The following is a 15,059-nucleotide window of genomic DNA, read 5'->3' on the forward strand; positions in this document are numbered from 1 at the left end:
CTGATATACCTGCCTTATCACAATGGGCACAGAATACAGGTTTGAAACTTAATCCATCAAAAATGCAAGCAGTTTTAGTAGCTTACAAAAGACCTAATACACCTCTGTTCAGCGAATCATTTCATCCTTAATAGTAAACAGAGCAGAAACAATTTTTTGCTCTGTGAAAAGAACTGGGGATAATTTTGGACCATCACTAGACAGAACCACCAACTGCTGTTTGTAAAAGGTGTCCAAATCTCTTCATGCACTCCATAAATGTAAAAAGGTATTTCCTCCTGAGCTTAAAAAGAAACCTGTAGAATCACTTGCGCCCCCAGTTCTTGAGTATAGTAATACTATTCTTCAAGAACTTTCCTATGAGAGCTCACACCAGACAAGGCATTTGTGTATGACACATTTCTAATATTCATATTTTTGACTGTATTACTATTGCCTTTGAACTGTTATCGTGGCTGTGTGTCTTCATCTCCATCTCCATCGATACTCTGCAAATCACATCTAAGTGCCTGGCAGAGGGTTCATAGAACTACCTTCACAATTCTCTATTATTCCAATCTTGTATAGCGCGTGGAAAGAATGAACACCTATATCTTTCCATACGAGCTCTGATTTCCCTTATTTTATCGTGGTGATCGTTCCTTCATATGTAGGTTGGTGTCAACAAAATATTTTTGCATTCGGAGGAGAAAGTTGGTGATTGGAATTTCATGAGAAGATTACATCACAACGAAAAACGCCTTTCTTTTAATGATTTCCATCCCAAATCTTGTCTCATTTCTGTGACAATCTCTTGCATATTTCGCAATAATACAAAACATGCTGCCTTTCTTAGAACTTTTTCGATGTACTTCGTCAGTCCTATCCAGTAAGGATCCCGCACCATGCAGCAGTATTCTAAAAGCGGATGGACAAGAGTAGTGTAGTCAATCTCCTTAGTAGGTCTGTTACATTTTCTAAGTGTCCTGCCAATAAAACGCAGTCTTTGGTTAGCCTTCCCCACAACATTTTCTGTGTGTTCCTTCCAATTTAAGTTGTTCGTAATTGTAATACCTAGGTATTTAGTTGAATTTACGGCTTTTAGATTAGATTGATTTATCATGTAACCAAAGTTTAACGAGTTCCTTTCTGCACTCATGTGGATGACCTCACACTTTTCGTTATTTAGTGTCAACTGCCATTTTTCAGACCATTCAGATATTTCTTCTGAATCATTTTGCAGTTTGTTTTGATCTTCTGATGACTTTATTAGTCGATGAACAACAGTGTCATCTGCAAACAACCAAAGACAGCTGCTCAGATTGTCTCCCAGATCATTTATATAGATAAGGAACAGCAAAGGGCCTGTAACACTACCTTGTGGAATGCCAGAGATCACTTCTGTTTTACTCAATGACTTTCCATCAATTACTACAAACTGCGACCTCTCTGACGGGAAATCACAAATCCAGTCACATGACTGAGACGATATTCAATAAGCACACAATTTCACTATGAGCCACTTGTGTGGTACAGCGTCAAAAGCCTTCCGGAAATCCAGAAGTACAGAATCGATCTGAGATCCTTTGTCAATAGCGCTCAACATTTCATGTGAATAAATAGCTAGTTGTGTTTCACAGGAACAATGTTTTCTAAACCCATGTTGACTGTGTGTCAATAGACCGTTTTCTTCGAGGTAATTCATAATGTTCGAACACAATATATCTTCTAAAATCCTGCTGCATATCAACGTTAACGATATGGGCCTGTAATTTAGTGGATTGCTCCTACTACCTTTCTTGAATATTGGTGTGACCTGTGCAACTTTCCAGTCTTTGGGTACGGGTCTTTCGTCGAGTGAACGATTGTATATGATTGTGAAGTATGAAGCTAATGCATCAACATACTCCGAAAGGAACCTAATTGATACACAGCCTGGATCAGAAGACTTGCTATTATTAAGTGATTTAAGTTGCTTCACTACTCCGAGGATATCTACTTCTATGTTACTCATGTTGGCAACTGTTCTTGATCCAAATTCTGGAATATTTACTTCGTCTTCTTTTGTGAAGGCATTTTAGAAGGCTGTGTTTAGTAACTCTGCTTTGGCAGTACTGTCTTTGACAGTATCTCCATTGATATCGTGCAGAGAAGGCATTGCTTGTTTCTTGCAGCTAACATACTTCGCACACAATCAGAATCTCTTTGGATTTCCTGCCAGGTTTCGAGACAAAGTTTCGTTGTGTGCAGTTAAGTGTAGATATCTTCTGTTTGCTCAGCTCTCTATTCACTCTTGGCTCTCCCTTTTTTGTACCTTCAGCCCTTAACATTACTATCTAAACATCATAGCAAAATTACTGATTTTCCACAAACAAAAGTTTTCTCTATACCACTACATAACACAGCTGTCTTCCAAAATCATTTTTTGCTAAGGGAACCCAAGTTTCAATCTATGTTCCTCAAAGAAATTACGCTTCTTTCCAACTTTGACATGTAATGTTCCACCTTCTATCACAACAGTTATCTCTTACACACACAAAATGTAAGTTAATGCTGATGAATAGGTCAATAGCAGGGAAGGCAAATGGTCAGCTTCGATTTATTGGGAGGATTTTATGGAAAGTGTTGCTTATCTGTAAAGGAGACTGCGTATAGAACATTAGTGTAACTCATTCTTGAATACTGCTCAAGTATTTGGGTTCCTCACTGCATAGGATTAAAGGAAGACATCGAAGCAGTTCAGAGGTGTGCCACTTACTGGTGTGATCAACATGGGAAGTTTATGGAGATACTTTGTGAACTCAAATTGGAATCCCTGAAGGGAAAAAGACATCCTTTTAGCAGTCACTATTCAGAAAGTTTAAAGAACTGGCATTTGCAGCTGATTACAGAATGATTCCACTACTGCCAACTTATATTTTTCATAAAGATTGCGAGTAAAGATAAGAGAAAATAGTGCTCATACATAATTATATAGAAAGTTGCTTCTCCCTCACTCCATTTGCAAGTGGAACAAGACAGGGAATGACTAGCAGTGGTACAGAGTAACCTCTGCCATGCACTGTTTGATGGCTTATATGGCATGTATGTAAATACTTATCTGCAGCTCATTCTAGATAACCTCCTCCCTCACCAGTCTATCCCCTTGTCTTAGAGTGTTCTTTATTGAAACAGTCTGCTCTTACTTAAGAGCTGCTGTTACTGTCAGTATCTCTGTCGTTTCAGGTTTCTTCTCTGTCCCTATCCCTTTGTCCAGATATATTAAACACGGCTTCAAAAGTGCTAAAGTAATTAATATTATTGTTGTTATTAATGTCTGCTTATGTTATTATTATTATTATTATTGATGTTACGTGTGGTGGTCATTATAATAAGCCTCGTAAGAATACCTCAGAGGTACATAACTGAGCCACAAGTGTACATAAAAGTTGAATGTGTTTTGTAATAGTTTTTGAAAGACTCTGATCTGATCAGGCTAAATAAAACTATAAATAAGTAAAAATAATCATGACATTCCTGCTTGTTGCCTGTGAGTAGAACTTACCTTCAGTAATTGTTCATAAATGGAGGGACTATTTGGGACCTGTGCTAAGTGTGACATAGTGGCTCTTGATTTGGACTAGTGTGTCTACTTGCAGGATAAGAAATCATTTAGGATTTGTTGGGGTAAGATTGTACTTGAGGCTACATTTTTACATTAATGTAATTGTTTTCAATATCCATCATTTTCTCATGCCTATTTGTGTAGTGTCACTTTGCTTAGTCTTGTGACACAGGGTTGTCTTTCAGTTGACAACATGCTGTGATCTGGTAGATTAATACTTAACCATTAATTAGACATTTACTAAGGTACATCAAGAAATGACATGTGCAAGTCTCAAAATCGGACATAAGGTAAAGCTTTTAAAATGGTGGCTGCGGCTATTCTTATTATCAATCTAACTGATCAGTTTAAATTAGCATCACAACTTGAAGGTTGTTTGATAGGTTATCCCTTTGCCCGTCACTGGTAGGGGTTGTATTAGACAGTTTTTAGCTGCTATTATCTTTATTGCAGATAGTTAAGTAACAACATCTCTTTAAGAATGTATGAAGCCACAATATTCTGACTTGGCTGCTGCACTTTATATCTTTTGGATTCAGTTTACTTAGTTTTGTATAGTATAATCCATGTTCTGTGGATCACACTTGTAGCTACTCGCTGTGATGTGGAATATGTCATTATGTGTAGAAATAAGATACATTTCATTTTTGAAAATGTGGCTACATGCTAGCAATTTAAATAACTGGCTTTGTAAAACTTTTAATCTACACCAAAGTTTCATAATATAATTCAACCATACAGTGGAACTTCAATTTTACAGTCTCCGGTTTTACGTTTTTCGTGATTCTACACCGTAAATTGGTAGCCCCTGTGAAAAACCCATAAGATCAATGCTCAAAATTCTCCAATTTCACATTTCTTCCTGGTAAGGTTTAACTCTGTTGTAAATTCTTACTCGATGTCCCGCTTGACTTCGTCCCATTTTCTTTCTGTTGATGTTTGATGTGGCACAAAAGACAGATGGTTCGCACCACAGGTGGTGGCAGAGTCATGGGAATATTTTAGGCTGTTGCGGAGAAGGGAAATGTGAGAGAGGAAATGCTAACATAATCCACAATTGGTGTTGCCAACACAACTTGCAACATTTAGCTTCACCACACAGTTATGATACAACTACTGCTACGTTGCAGCAGTAGTGGAAAAACAAGACAGTCGATGCAAAGTGTTCTGGACCAAGCCAATATGGGATGAAGGGGCCCAGCTATCACCTTTTCTTATGCCCGTTATACGTCAGTCTCACCTTTTTGCATGTATTTTTGATGTACTGTATTCAGCATCAGTATCAATCGTCAACTTTTTAAATTTAAGCACCAAGTTTCAAAGAACATGCATGGTCATAATCGAGGAAATCTCACCCATTTCTTGCTAGTGAACTCTTATAGGCTGGCAACTTGTTAAGTCACCCAGTAGCCTGTGCAGCCACCACACCACTCTAACATATGTAAAATGAGATTGCCTGCTGGGTGTGTGGAGAATGGGAGTGGCCCCTCCCTGATGGGAGTGCTGGTAGGGGTGAAAGCATTTTGTGAAGTCCTGAAAATATACTTTTTGGGCAGATGATGTGCTATGACAGAGATTTCACACAGAAACAGAACAAGGGTTTTGCGATAGCACATTTTAAAGACTTTCATGCTCAAATCTGACCTGATACAGTGGCAACAACTATGTACACTATTCATGTATATACTTTGCACCACACACACCATAGATTGTAAAGAATGGCAGCAGTGATACAGGGCATGAAGCAAAACTGTAGCACCTAAGCTTTCTTTCAAATTTAGATTTTACGCAGTGTACAGAAATTCGCTGAGCTGACTTCTGATAAGCTTGTGACATCAATTGGGGAAGTAAACTCATTTTTTTAATGTTCCTGTTTCTCTCATAAAGCCTCAAATACCACTTTAACAGTGGTGAGCGTATGAAGTGCGGCGCGTAAGAAAAGTGTTACACAATAACAGCAATGGTGACGAAGTATGTCATTAGGCAACTGTCCACATTTCTGCTTATGGTTTAACCACTTAGCTGCTGAAGGTTTTTGATTTAATTCAATATGTTCATGAAGTTTTGCTTTTTCCTGGGTTAACTTAGTGGATGATCTCTCAAAAATACATGTTTTGAATGTACAATTTGTGGTCGTAGTATGTTGGAAAACAGCTTAATTACCTTGTATGTGGATACCAATTTCAACTTGTTGATGAGTTTTTACTTGCTGTTTTACATTTGTGATTTTTTTAAAAACTGATGAAATTCATGACCACAAATTATTGTATAAACATTGTATATTAGATTTAATTTCCTTCACTTAGACAAATTTCATAAAAAGTATTGGATAGGATTGTGATTTTTAATCATATATTCAAAATTTCATGTGGTTTTGATCATATTTTGGGGGTTTTAACATTTCTCTTGATTCTGCAGTTCCCTCAATTTTGTGTTTTTTAAGTCTGCAACTAAGTTAAATACCGAATATGGACAAAACTAATCTGATATTTGATGTGCCAAGTAACAGAACTGTTGACATGAAAGGTGCTGAAACCGTAAATATAAAAACAAGTGGATATGAAAAAATGCACTACACTGTTGTCCTTTCCATGTTTTGCTGATGGTACTAAACTTAATACAGTGATTATTTTCAAGCACAAAACAATGCCAAAATCTTCTGAAATACTGCCAGGTATTGGTGTTCACGTACATGACAAGGTTTGGGTGGATGAGGCTGGTTTGAAACTGGGATTAACAGAATGTGGGAGAGAAGGAAAAGTGCTTTATTGAAGAAGAGTTTTCTCCTTCTACTAGATGGTTTAACAGTCATCTGAAAAATTCTGTAAAAGAGAAGTTGAGACAGGGAAATACAGAGCTTGCTGTTATTCCGGGAGGACTGAGTGCTCAATTGCAACCTCTTGATGCCTCAATAAATAAACCATTTAATATGTATTTGAAAAAGGAATAGAACAAATGGCTGATGGATGAAACCTGAGATGAATTCAAGCCTAAGGGAGATTTAAAATGATCTGCAATCAAATATGTGTGTCAGTGGATAAAATAGTCATGTCTACAGTGAGAGATTGTTAAATCTATCAAGAAGTGTGGCGTAAATAATGCTCACAGTGGCCATGAAGACCATCTTATATATGAAGAGGACAACGATGATGATGATGATGATGATGATGATGAATAGAAGAAGAAGAAAGTTCAGATAATGGTTTTCAGGGATTTTAAAGGTCAGATTTGTTTTACAAACTAAGATTTCTTTTTATTTTATTTTTTACTGTGGCTTTGCAATCCAATAATAAAAAGGTAAAAATGTTATTTTTTAAAAAAATTCTTAAAAATTAAGGTGAAATTATTTAATTGGATACATAAAAAATCTACTCACCAAGTGGCGGTAGAACACCCACATAAAAAACTGTTGTGATTGAAAATCTGATTCTTCAGGCAGAGGGGTTGAAGGGGAAGGGAGAAGGAAAAGGACTGGAGAGGTCTAGGAAAAGGGGTAGATTTTGAGAAAATCACCCAGAACCGCAGGTCAGGGGACACTTACCATACAGGATGAGAAGGAAAGACTGATTGTTGGGGACTGCATTGAACAAGATTTGAAAACCTGAGAGCTTAAAGGCAGAAGACAGAGTAATATGCAAGACAGAGATTACTACTAAAACATCGTGCCTGAGTTAGTAAGAGTGAGTAAGCTAAGTGCATTGTTTGTAACAGAAGTGGGAGGGGGTGGTGAAAAATAGACAGGAAAGTCAATGAAAAATGCGGAATACTAAAATGGAGTGAAACAAAGAGTAGTTACAGTGAAGAAAAGCTGAGATGGAAGAAATTAATGGAAATTAAGACCAGATGGGCAGCAAGAACCAAGGTCATGTTGTAGTGCTAGTTCCTACCTGCTGAGTTCTGAGAAACTAGTGTCTGGGGGAAGAATCCAGATGGCGTGTGTTGTGAAACAGGCACCAAGGTCACGAATATCATGTTGTAGAGCATCCTCTGCAACAGGATATTGTGAGCTGCCAGCATATACCCTCTTCCTGTCTGCCCCATTAGCTGAACGGTCTGCTTGTTGGACTGCCGCGCACGGGGGCTCAGGTTTGATTCCTGGCTGGGGTGGAGATTGTCTCCCCTCAGGGATAGGGTGTTGTGCCGTCCTCATTATCATTTCATCCCCATTGTCGGCGTGCCAAGTCGCCCACCGTGGTGTCACACTCAATAAGACTTGCACTTCACGGCCGAACTTCCAGTCTGGGAACTCCCAGTCTGGGAACTCCCGGCCATTGATGTCATACACTCATTTCCATTTACCCTCTGCCTATGCCCATTCATCCTAATTGATAATTTGGTGGTAGTCATGCCGATGTAGAAGGCTGAACAGTGTTTACATACTAACTGGTATATGATGTGTTGTTTCGTAGGTGGCTCTCTCTTTAATAGTATATGTTTTGCCAGTTACAGGGCTATTATAGGTGGTGGTAGGAAGGTGCACAGGGCAAGTCTTGCAGTGGGGATGGCCACAGGGTTAGAAGCCGTAGGGTAGGGAGATGGGTGCAGAAGGAACATAGGGTCTGACAAGAATATTGTGACGACTGGGAGCGTGACGGAAAGCTATTCTAAGTGCACACCATTGGTGACTCAGTATTATCCTGGTCTGGAATCTGTTAATCAGCTACTTTGACAGGGCCATGTTTTCCTAAAATCATGCTTTGAAATGAGGTCCATTCTGTCTGAAATTTTGCCCACCAAACACACACACACACACACACACACACACACACACACACACACACACACACACACAGACAGAGAGAGACAGAGAGAGAGAGAGAGAGAGACATTCTGCCACCAAAGTATTTTGCCATTTTGTCACCCTTTTCAACTTCTCATTTGAGTGCATATGCAGTGCTCACATCTTAACTATGCAGTGTGTTGTTGGCTTTAGTGTTTTTATTAATTGTTTGGGATAGTAAATTATTTATTTAACAGAATTTTGCAGAGGACAATTTGTGTAGCATATTATCAGCCAGTACCTTCAGTTCCACTTTTAATAACGTAAATTCTAAAAATATTCTTCATTCTATGCACTAGAACAATTATTGTCAAATGACTGTTTTGATATATCTATTTCCTCATGCTGTGATAGTCATTCACTTTTGTTGTTTTTAACACCTACAATTATTGGACCAGTTGTGTGTACAGTATATATATTATCTAGCAGATTACGTACATAGCTTCATGATGTCGTATACAGGTAACACTATTGTGTACAGGGAGATAACGTTGTTAGCAAATTATGAAAAATAGAGACTTCCAGGTTGTCAATGCTTACTGCACACATGGGCAGTTAATCGTCAATGTAAATAAGCGTAGTGGGCACAAATAAACAAAAATATGTTGTATAGATTTACTCTAACATCAGTGATTAGTATCTGGAATCAGTCACAAGTGTCTAGGAGTTTCTGTCGATCACATCTTTGTATCCATGGGAAATTCAGATGCCATACACAGATTCATTGGAATACGTCTAAAGAAGTGTAATTTTCACACACTGAGGTTGCTTACAAAATTGTAATTTGACCATTCCATACTATTTTAGCTCAACCATTGTCCATTTTTGTAAGTCAAAAACTTTAGAATGATGAATAAATTGATTTTAGTGTGTGTGTGTGTGTGTGTGTGTGTGTGTGTGTGGTTGGGTGGGGGTGGGGGAGGTGGAGGAAGGAAGAACTAGCCGTCACAGGAATGCTCAACAAACTGCAGTCGAAAATATTACAAGAAAATCATTGAGCTTTCCCTGGGAGGCTTAGCAACAAAATGCCGAGAGTGAACATTCCAAAACAAGTTAAGAAACTTACTCCAACTTTCAAATAATGCAATAATTATGATGATAAAATTATAGAAATCCGTGGTTAGGCAGAGGGGTGTCAATAGTTGGGGATCTACAAGCTTAATTGTAAATTTTCTTTTTAATACACAGCTGACTATTAAAATTGCAACACTGTACCATCTGCTTCATATGCGAATGATTATCGTTTCAGCATAAGTATATGAAGTGGTTAGGGCTATTGCATATAAGGCAAGATTACAAGTATTTCATTTAGAAATTGCATTTGAATGTCAGTTGTTTGTGAGAACATCATGTTATGCCTTCTGTGAGAAGGAGATATGTCGATGAGCACATGTCAGAATCCAATAATGGCTGTATCATTGCCCATGGAGACTGCAGTTTGCCATTCCACCAAATTTCTGCTTGGATAGTTGGATTACATGACAGTCACACAAATATGGAATCAATGGGCACAGGAGGCCCATGCTGATTGCTGTGGGAGATCTCAATGGCCCCACAAGTATAGCTCTTGAGAAGACATACATATTGTCCACTTGACCATGCAGGATCATACAGCCACATAACTTATTTAGAGACTCACTTGTTGCAAACAGAAAGTGCCATAACATCCGGAGCACCATGGACTGTCAGCATGACAACTGTTGTTGCAGCTTCCCATGATGTGGCAGCAGAGAAAGATGTACTGACAGTGGTGTGCACAACGATAATAGTGGACACAAGAATGGCATCACATTATCTTTTAAAATAAGCTCTGCTTCTGCATAACCATCAAGATGGATGTATGTGCCCATGTGAGGAGCTCCAAGGAGTATGAACGGCAACAAATTGCATTCGTTGTCATCATACAGTCCCAGCACCTGCCATGATAATTTGAGCTGCTATTGTGTACACAACATGATCACCTCTGTTTCACATAGCCAGCAATTTGGACAGCAGCCATTTCTGGTGTCCTAAGGGTGGTGGCTGTACTCTATCTTCAGGTGATATCATCTTTCAACAGGATAATGTAAGTGCATTTGTTGCCTGTGCTGTCCTGACCTATTTCAGTACAGAGGATGTTCACCTATTGCGCTAGTCAGGACATTCTCCAGATCTCTGGCTTAGAGTTGAAGCAGCGTGGAATGATGTGCCAATATCTGTCATCCAAGCTCAGCTTGGCTCAATGCGTGCTTGGGTTAGAATGAGTGCTGCTGCCATAGGTGGCAGCTACGTGTACTAAGTTTTGCAACCTGTTTACCTCCAAATCAGCTACATATTTAATCATAGTTTCTACCTACTGCTGTGTTATTGGTCAGCAGTCCATATAGTGCAAACAAGGAGAAATTTTAGTACTAAATAAGGAACGTTGACAACCCTAAGCAGTTCAACAACCTTTGCTTTGCAAGAATGAACAGACAGTCATAGATATTAACAGTGAACATGGATGTACAGTTATCAACAACGAAGGCAAAAAAAAAGGGGCCTTCTAGAACAAAAATTCAATACTCACATATAACCAGTTATCCACCAACTGTATATTGAATGAAAGCGAAAACAAACTGAGCTAGTGAACGTAAATTTGATTCAAATGGATCAAGGAGTTTGACTTAGCAGGGAAAACTCTCTCTCTCTCTCTCTCTCTCTCTCTCTCTCTCTCTCTCTCTCTATGTTAGTTCAGTACATCTGTTCTATCAATATTTCAATATTTACATTTGCATTAACACCAGATTCCAATATTGTTTTATTTATTAAGTAATAGATTGTCACAGAAATGTCTATTATACTTAGAAATCAGTATTACTCTTTTATGAAATTATATTCACACAACAGGAATCCATAAATGAATTCATAATTACTGATTAAAAATTATGTTTGCATATCCTGTAAAAAGGTATATCTATATTTATGTCGTACTAGCTTTTGAAGATTTATATTTGCTTTAGTCTGTTAAAACATCCTTTATAATTATTTGTAAAGTAAATTTGTCACATTGGGTGTCATAGTGTTAATACTGAAAATGAGGGTATGAAGTGAACTACTAAATTATTCGAAAATCAGTAACATAGAAAATTAATGGTAACTTCTAGTTACTGTCTAATATAACATGTTATTCTGCAGGAACCTCATATGTACAGGACATACAAACTGTACTTTTTGCAAGTTGAGTACATTTTATAGCACTGGGGTGCAAGCTTGTGCTAATAGCCCTTAATCTTGTCATTCATGAAGAGTAGCTGTATTTTTTAAGTGTGTACTACAATTCTTTGATGGCTGCAGCTAGTAAATAATGTATGTAATCAGGATGTATATTTAAACTCCTTATTAAGAGGATGTCTTATTTATTTTACTTTAGTTTCATCACTAATGGCCCTTTCATTGATGGAATGTTAACCTTTAATTTTCCATTTACTCTAGTTAAATGTAATGCAGTGCATTTGTTTAGAGATATACTGTTTTTTTAATTATTCCTAACCTTTTTTGATAACTGTCATGTGTTTGCCTTGGTATTTAAGCATTTAATGCTGTGTGGAGGGTTGTCCATATATGAGAATGGATGTTTTCTAAATGATTTTTGTCATGCAGGTGCGAACTCTGTGCCAGGATTGGTTTCCAATTGATTATCCCTATTCATGGTATGAGGATATCACTTCAAATCCAAGGTTTTATTCACTAGCAGCAGTTTATGATGGAATTATCATTGGCCTCATTGTGGCTGAAATAAAATCTTATTTCAAATTGAACCGAGAGGTAAGCAGATGTCATGTATTATGATGTTGAGGTGCATACTCCTAAGGTAAGTCATTTTACTCCTGAGCTTAACAGAGTGAAGCTGTGCAACTTTAACAGAGTATGAAGGCTGGAAGCAGACATTCTAGACTTGCTGCTGTTTGCCGATAGGACCAAGCTTTTCACTGGTTAAGAAACGACTCTTGTACTCGGAAGAAATTGCGATTAAAGTTTTCTGAAAACACCAAATGCTCGAATGTTTCCGTAGCCAGATCAAGGCCAGCCATGTTCTTGTCGAAATGAGTCAGTGACCTCAACATCATTGAGGTGTTAATTTTCAGGATGCTTTGATGCGTGAAAAAGTAATTAATTAGCCAGAAGTGCCTTGAAATAATGCAGTAATCTCTGTGTCAAAGGTCTGAAAGTATTGCTATTAGTATTGCTATGTAACTCAGCTGATGTGTCTGAAATAATGTCTGCTAACACAAAGCAGGAAAAGGGGTAATCCACACCAGTTCAAAGGAAAATTGAAAACATAGTTCATCAACCATTCCTTACAGAAATTATCAGATTATCTAGATTCGAGGATTGAATATTCTTGTAAGCTTTAGCTACATGATCTTTTTCCTGGTAGCACTTTGATATAACTGAGGAAACAGTGGCTTTACTTCTAATTTACTAGTATGCATTTAGCAAGCACAAGCACAAATCATATTTTGAAGTACAGTGGCAATTTATTGTTATAATAGAGCACAGACTAAGTTTTTACGCGGTGTCTATCTTGTTAATGTGCATTTTGATTTGTCCCACATCCTGAAGGTTCTCCTCCTTGAACCCACCTATGGAACATGATGAATGATAGCAGGTGACATCACTACCCATTTTCGAAAATAAGCTTACTATCCAACCTGTGTTTGCATCACTCTGTGTCCTCTCATCAGTGAAGTCATAATCTGGTTATATCAAAGGAAGTGTATCATTGCTACAAGTAAATTGTTTGGTATATGTTGCAAGAAAGCTGAAGCAATTAACAAACATTATCACAAAAACATACAACACAATACATACAATTGCTGTCATTCCTCAGATGGAATGCTAGAAGCTAAATGGAATGAACTTCTAAAATCTACAAATAAGTATTGGAAAATTACAATGTATGATTGTAACAAAAATCATCATCATAGAACTGGAAATGAGAAAAGAAAGAAGAAGATTTTTGTTGTATGTGATTGTCGCTGTGAAATGTGGGAGCACCAAATTCAGAATGGCATTTTTAGAAACGAGGTACCTCACTTCATAAACAACAACAAAATGCTGATCTTCATAAATTCATTTAACAAATCAGACAAAATCATATGGATATAAATTGTGTCTGCAGTAGCAGCAGTAAAGAGGAAATCTTAAGAACTTAATTTGACTGATGCATTCATTATATTTTATAGATCCCATCAAGAAGTAGAATCTTCAGGGATGTTAAACGAGTCAAAGTATGCATTAACAAAAGATAAGGAAACCACAGAAACTTAATCTGCATATTGTATTAGCAATAAACTATGACTGTATCACTCAGGGAATGGAAACCACTGAATTACAGGCACTTAAGATGTGTCGACAGAACCTGTAATCTGTAATTGAAAATGTGTCATGATGATCACTCAATTGCCAAAATTTTCCAGATTAGTCCCTCATTCGGATCTCTGGCCTGGGGTTTGCAAGGGAGAAAAAGATTGAATAACCTATACAATGGTAACAGTACATGACTTTCCAAACAACATACAGGAATTCAGCCAGGTAATATTGACAGCAACCGCCGATATTTCGGTGGGAGCACACCCTGCCACTTTCAAGGCAAACAGTAGAATCCAAGAATTGTGGAATGGAAGCTAGAAAATTGAAAAGGGGACAGCAAAGGCTTAATCTAGATATAGTAGGGGTCAGTGAACTGTTTAATGGAAAGAAGACAAGTTTAGTGTCAATAGTCAAGGAGTGCAGCTGGTGACAATTGAAATGCATTAGTAGTAGTAACAACTGATTGTTTTTTAACTAAGAAACATAACTCTACACAGTTTGTGGCGACTAGTGTCCACATTACTTGAATACCAACTGAAAAGTCAAACCTTGATGTTGCCTGAAAGGTGCTCACAATGACAGGCTCAGTGAAAGCTGGTTGCTTAAGGACAATTAGCAATAGGGTCCCATGAAGCCATTGCCTCAAGAATGGCTGAGACGAAAGTCCTACACAGCCTTGAGCTTGAGGGCAGCTGAGCTGCAGGCTTAGGGATCCATGACCTCAGCAGTTTGGTCCCATAAGGCATTACCACAAATTCCCAAATTTTTGCCAGCAATGTATTGCACTCGAGGGCAGCTGATGGAAGGCCATTGAGTATTAAATGGCAAGTGTTCATGAAAGTGGTGAAGATAACTTGTTTAACGCTGCAGATGTGAGTGATGTTCAGCCCGGAGCATGCACGATCTACAGAGTTGTCGAACTATGGCCTAAATTTCCACCAGCGGATGGATACTGGAATGGCGTTTTGCGGGCATGTAATTTCGCATAGGATAGTGGTGATCATGACTGCAGCACCATTTACTCTGATCTTCACACCACATATCGGTGAGGCTGGAGTTATCTGATACCTTAGAGGCAGCGTGAAACATGGTTGTTAACAGCCTGCAAATTTCATTGCTGCTTGCTGTTTACATGCAATTTCCTGAGGTAGTGTTACTTGTAAGACAGGTCATTTACAAAAGAGATGGTGATGTCATCTGGGAGAGGATGTGGTACCTGCAGGGGGGAGACTCCACAAAGTTGTGGAAGCAGTTCTGAGAAAAGGGAAAGCAGGCATTGTCGGCATACAGGAAAGACGAACCGGATGCGACAGGCAGCAGATACTTTCTATAGAATTTCGAAGAACGCACAACCCGAGGCGT

The 15,059-nt window shown here is 38.2% G+C and overlaps 1 protein-coding gene across 2 annotated transcripts in view; it reads left to right on the forward strand.

Moving 5' to 3' along the window:
- The window catches only part of LOC124789644 (N-alpha-acetyltransferase 60), a 113,687-nt gene that overhangs the window by 10,264 nt on the left and 88,364 nt on the right, over positions 1 to 15,059 (forward strand). For both annotated transcript variants that reach the window (XM_047257075.1, XM_047257074.1), the window contains exon 3: positions 11,985 to 12,149. In XM_047257075.1, the coding sequence (XP_047113031.1) occupies positions 11,985 to 12,149 (165 nt within the window). The remainder of the gene's footprint in view (positions 1 to 11,984; positions 12,150 to 15,059) is intronic.

This window comes from Schistocerca piceifrons, chromosome 3, assembly GCF_021461385.2.
Source record: "Schistocerca piceifrons isolate TAMUIC-IGC-003096 chromosome 3, iqSchPice1.1, whole genome shotgun sequence".
Lineage (NCBI taxonomy): Eukaryota > Metazoa > Arthropoda > Insecta > Orthoptera > Acrididae > Schistocerca > Schistocerca piceifrons.